Source organism: Anneissia japonica, unplaced genomic scaffold (genome assembly GCF_011630105.1).
Source record: "Anneissia japonica isolate Jap-2015-1 unplaced genomic scaffold, ASM1163010v1 scaffold288184_len555535_cov198, whole genome shotgun sequence".
NCBI classification, from domain to species: Eukaryota; Metazoa; Echinodermata; class Crinoidea; order Comatulida; family Comatulidae; genus Anneissia; species Anneissia japonica.
In genome coordinates, this window is record NW_022698468.1 from 1 (window position 1) to 5,154 (window position 5,154).

The 5,154-nt window shown below is 35.8% G+C and overlaps 1 protein-coding gene across 3 annotated transcripts in view; it reads left to right on the forward strand.

Annotated features, from left to right (window-relative positions):
* Nucleotides 1-2,908: 2,908 nt before the first annotated feature.
* Nucleotides 2,909-5,154, forward strand: part of LOC117102656 — a gene marked incomplete at its 3' end in the record, with an annotated part of 16,536 nt that continues 14,290 nt past the window's right edge. For 2 of the 3 annotated variants that reach the window (XM_033243022.1, XM_033243024.1), the window contains 1 exon segment: nucleotides 4,416-4,551. In XM_033243022.1, the coding sequence (XP_033098913.1) occupies nucleotides 4,521-4,551 (31 nt within the window). 3 annotated transcript variants of the gene reach the window in all.

Sequence of the window (5,154 nt, forward strand, 5' to 3'; positions counted from 1 at the left end):
AGGGTGACAGTTAATTCAAATTAAGAGAAGAGCTGAGAAGAGGCAGCTCTAAAATTCTGGATGCCATAAGACCTACCAAAATGGCAGAGCACCAATGAATAAATGAGGCCTAAGCCTAGTTATTAATATCAGGTATTAGTAATCTGCATATTCTTGACTAGACCAGGTTAATTACATGTAATGCCGAAATGATTATTTATTATTATTATTATTATTATTGTTATTATTATTAATTATTATTATTATTATTATTGTTATTATTATTATTATTATTAATTATTGTTATTATGTTACTAAAACCAACCTGTAGGCCTACCCTAAGGGGAACTTAGACAATCGAGGAATTAGAAAACAATTAAAAAATCGACGTTATTAAGGGCCCCAAATAACAGAAAAGATATTCCCCTTGGGCTAGTCATTAATTATAGGCCTAGTAAATAGTATACAAGGCTTAGGTCAAGGTAATTAATGCTGAAATTATTATTATTATTATTTATTATTTGTAATTACATTACAGGGATAATTTGGTCAAGTTCAATAACGCCGCCGAATGGTACATTTTATTTATTTAATAATATTTCTCTTATGCACTCTATTTTTTATTTCATGCTTTAATTTTTTTCATTTTTTTTTTTCAAAATTTCAATCAACGTCTATATGTAAAGCGTGACTGTTGGTGTCAGCCTAGGACCCAAGGCCTATACTAGGTAGGACTTAACTTAGCCTGTAGTTAGGCCCATTGTTTATCCTCTTTCTCCCTAGCCTCTGGTATTACTGTACCTATCAACACTTTATAAAAGGGGGTACTAGCTGTTGTTGTTGTTGTAGATATTATACTAACATTTAATAAACATCCAAGAAGGTCACAGTTAGTTACACACGTACATCCCATAAATCCGTAAGATACCATAGGCCTACCGTAGGTAAACATAAACTCGAGCGTCACGACATTGCGAAGTGTCTGCCGCTCTTGTTCCTCGTATCGAACTTAGTCGAGTCAATCCGAGATGGCCCGAGTGAAGTTTCATGCAAATGTTTCGTACGGGAAAAAAATCGCCATCCGCGCGGCTGCGCTATATAGCAATAATAAAGGTGCTGCTCCTGTTCGTTTGTTTACTACGGAAGCCCGTTAGTGTCAACAGTGAATAAAAATTTCAAATCAGTTAACTGGCGGCCGCCAGATAAATAAGTGACGGCCGCCAGATAATTATGTTGCAGCCTCCAGATAATTATGTGGCGGCCGCCAGATAATTATGTGGCGGCCGCCAGATAATTATCTGGCGGCCGCAACATAATTATCTGGCGACCGCAACATAATTATCTGGCGGCCGCCAGTTAAGTGATTTGAAATTTTTATTCACTGTTGACACTAACGGGCTTCCGTAAAATACACAGAGCAGCTCATTCTTCTGTTATTTAAGTTCTTTGCCTAACTTCACAGCCAGATTCCATTGAGAATTAATGTTAGAAATTCCACACCGACGCAATTTTTTCCGCGGCATTTTTCTGCTGAATGTCAGTACATGCTAATTAAATGAAAAATATTAATAAGCAGATTAAATATACGCCTAATAATTATAAACATTAGGCATTATTGTATGCGTTCATATTCAGTATTGTATAATGCATTACCACAACATTAGAGGTAGTACTAATTAAAAACGTGCATTATTATATAATTAAATTAGGCCTCTATAATTTAAATTCATAAAAAATGTATATATTAAATTCTTATTCAAAAATTACCGAAAAATCAATATACAGCAACCGATTTATCACTACAGCGCCTACATAGGCCTATGACCAAAAGATTACCGGAAAAAAAACAAACAAACAAAAAGAAACAACAAAAAAAAAACTCACAGGCCTATATCGCTTAGCTTAGACCTAGTATGTCGTAATAAATTCTATTGGGTTATTACGTTAGTGACTTCATCTGCTGCAATGGCGTTTCATACTTTTGGCATTACAAACCCGCGACCGAAATGATTGAACATCAGCTCCCATTGTGACCAATACTGCTTGGGATTTTTTGTTAACTTTTTATTAAATCTTGGAATTTTTGGAATGAAATTGAATTTTGTTTCTTCATGAAGACAATTTAAAAATGAAGAAATACTAACACTATGGGTCTGACAGTTGTGAATAAGCGCGGTTGTTCCATTGTTCGAAATAAATTGAAAGCTTTTTTTTTTCAATTCTGATTGTTGTTTAGTGCCATCTTCATCCTTTTGCAAAATATAGTGAATTTTAAGTTGAACCTCTTCTTGTGTCCCATTGGCGGATATGCTGTATGGTTCAAACAATGACATCTGTGAAAAAGTTGAGCAAGAGCATTGCAGCTAGATGCCAGGGTACGGTCTTATACTTTGCAATTGACAGTCGTCCAATCAAATTCATCACAAAATGATCAGCTTACACCTTTCGAAAATAGAAATTAAAAATCAACTCTATTTTTTCTATAAAAGAACAATAATACGACGATTGTCTTGTCATTTCTTATTTATGATTTTAATTAATGTAAGACTCTATGTGTAGGCCTATATATCGCCAATATTTTGCGAATTTTGGGATTTTTAAAACTATCTTAGCATTTTTTAAAAACAACCTTGGGAATTTTCATTTTTCCCAGTGGTCATACTGTCAGCTCCACCCACCATTTTTTTGGACTGGTCCCCTCGACTCCTTCGAAAGGGTTCTGAGCTGAATCTTATATGCTCCTATGGCATTTGCGTTGCGAAATAATAACAGAAAATCTCTGTCTGCCGCTCTCTATTCTGAATTTGCTATCAAAACAAGGAAGTGTAACCGCTTATTGCTGATTGGCTGAAGAATAAGCAATCACTACTCAGTACTGGAGTAGCTGAAAATCGTTGTATGTCCTTATTAATAGGTCCATGGTGTAACGTTATCAGCCTTCGTTTTCGTAAATAATGTAGACTAGTACACGATTTCTGCTTTGACTAAAAACTTACGTGAGCGAAAGCATGTCAATATTTAGAAGCCGAAACTCGAACAGTATGTATATTAAATATTTATTGTATAGAAATGTCGAAAGCGGTTTTAGATAGGTTACTTAACAGTGCTGCGAGCACTGTAAATACCAACTAGAGGAGTCTTGTACACAGTACCATATAACCATAGACAGTGATATACGCCCTCACATAGTCGGGTTATGATAGACAACAGTGAATAGCTAGTCTCAGCAGTTTATAGTATTAATTAGGCCCGTTATGTGGCTAAGCTAAACATACATAAATACACACACACCTTCACCTACCCACCTCCCCTTCCCAACACCAACCAACACACACACATTCATTCTCACACTCGCCTTTCTTCCATCGACATTAAACCAATATTACCTTGAGTCAGTCGAGCATGAACTTTATTAATTGCAGCCGTAAATATAACCATTGTAAATTACACAAAAGCCTGCCAAATACTGTATAGAGAAATATTTGTACCAACGATTTAACGATTTAACGCCGTACCTTCAGGCACATAAGCCTAATATTGCTGACTCATAAATTAGTATGAAATATAGAAACGATATCTAGAGGCACTGCTTGGCGCTACCTGTTAATAGTGCCGTGTCTAGGGGATGCACAGGGGGGAGCATGGCCCTCCAGAAATTACTCCCCCCCCCCCGGCATTGTGTACCCCAAGACGCTCCTCACCCACCCAAAAAAAAATTCACGGAAAAGTTGTTAAAAAGCACCTAAAATGACCTAATTTTTTGAGTTAGGTCCCCTCAACTGATCATCGAGCATGTCCTCCTCCCCCTCCCACCTTCAGATAACTGCATTGTTGTTTGTCTTCTCAAGACAACATGACTTCAAATGAGACATACGGATGCATTTTTGTTAATTTGCACAAAGTAGTGATATTTTTGGTATTTGGTAAATATTTCAGTATTATTTTTACATTATTATTTTTTCCATACCGCAAGCGCTACCTAGGCCTACTGTTCAGTCCATACGGTAGCCGATAATTCACCACTGATTAAAATTCTTTCAAGTTTGTTTATGTATACTGGTAGTATTCGTCTAATTTATCAGCAGTGGTTTTGTTATCATTTTCAATCAATTCTGCCTTAAATATTTTGAGTTGATTTACATTTCTTTCTTGTCAGCAGTCTTGATCATCAAGAGATTTGGTTAATCAATGATAGAAATCAAATTATTAATGATTCTGATGAAATAAGGAAATATTTAAAAATGTTAATTCATTACTTAAAAGTATCAACTAACTGATATATGTTTTCACAGATCTATTGAACTTTTACTACAATAATAATAATAAAATTACTTAGCAGGCAATTAAAGGTAGTTGATATAAGTTAATTGATAAAGAATATGGTTATGTTATTATATACATATTTGTTACCTAATCACTACTGTACTGTAGCTGAAAATTGTTGTATGTCCATGGTGTAACGTTATCAGCCTTCGTTTTCGTAAATAATGTAGACTAGTACACGATTTCTGCTTTGACTAAAAACTTACGTGAGCGAAAGCATGTCAATATTTAGAAGCCGAAACTCGAACAGTATGTATATTAAATATTTATTGTATAGAAGTGTCGAAAGCGGTTTTAGATAGGTTAGTAAACAGTGCTGCGAGCACTGTAAATACCAACTAGAGGAGTCTTGTACACAGTACCATATAACCATAGACAGTGATATACGCCCTCACATAGTCGGGTTATGATAGATAGACAACAGTGAATAGCCAGTCTCAGAAGTTTATAGTATTAATTAGGCCCGTATGTGGTTAAGCTAAACATACATAAATACACACACCTTCACCTACCCACCTCCCCTTCCCAACACCAACCAACACACACACATTCATTCTCACACTCGCCTTTCTTCCATCGACATTAAACCAATATTACCTTGAGTCAGTCGAGCATGAACTTTATTAATTGCAGCCGTAAATATAACCATTGTAAATTACACAAAAGCCTGCCAAATACTGTATAGAGAAATATTTGTTTTAACGATTTAACGCCGTACCTTCAGGCACATAAGCCTAATACTGCTGACTCATAAATTAGTATGAAATATAGAAACGATATCTAAAGGCACTGCTTGGCACTACCTGTTAACAGTGCCGTGTCTAGGGGATGCACAGGGGGAGCATGACCCTC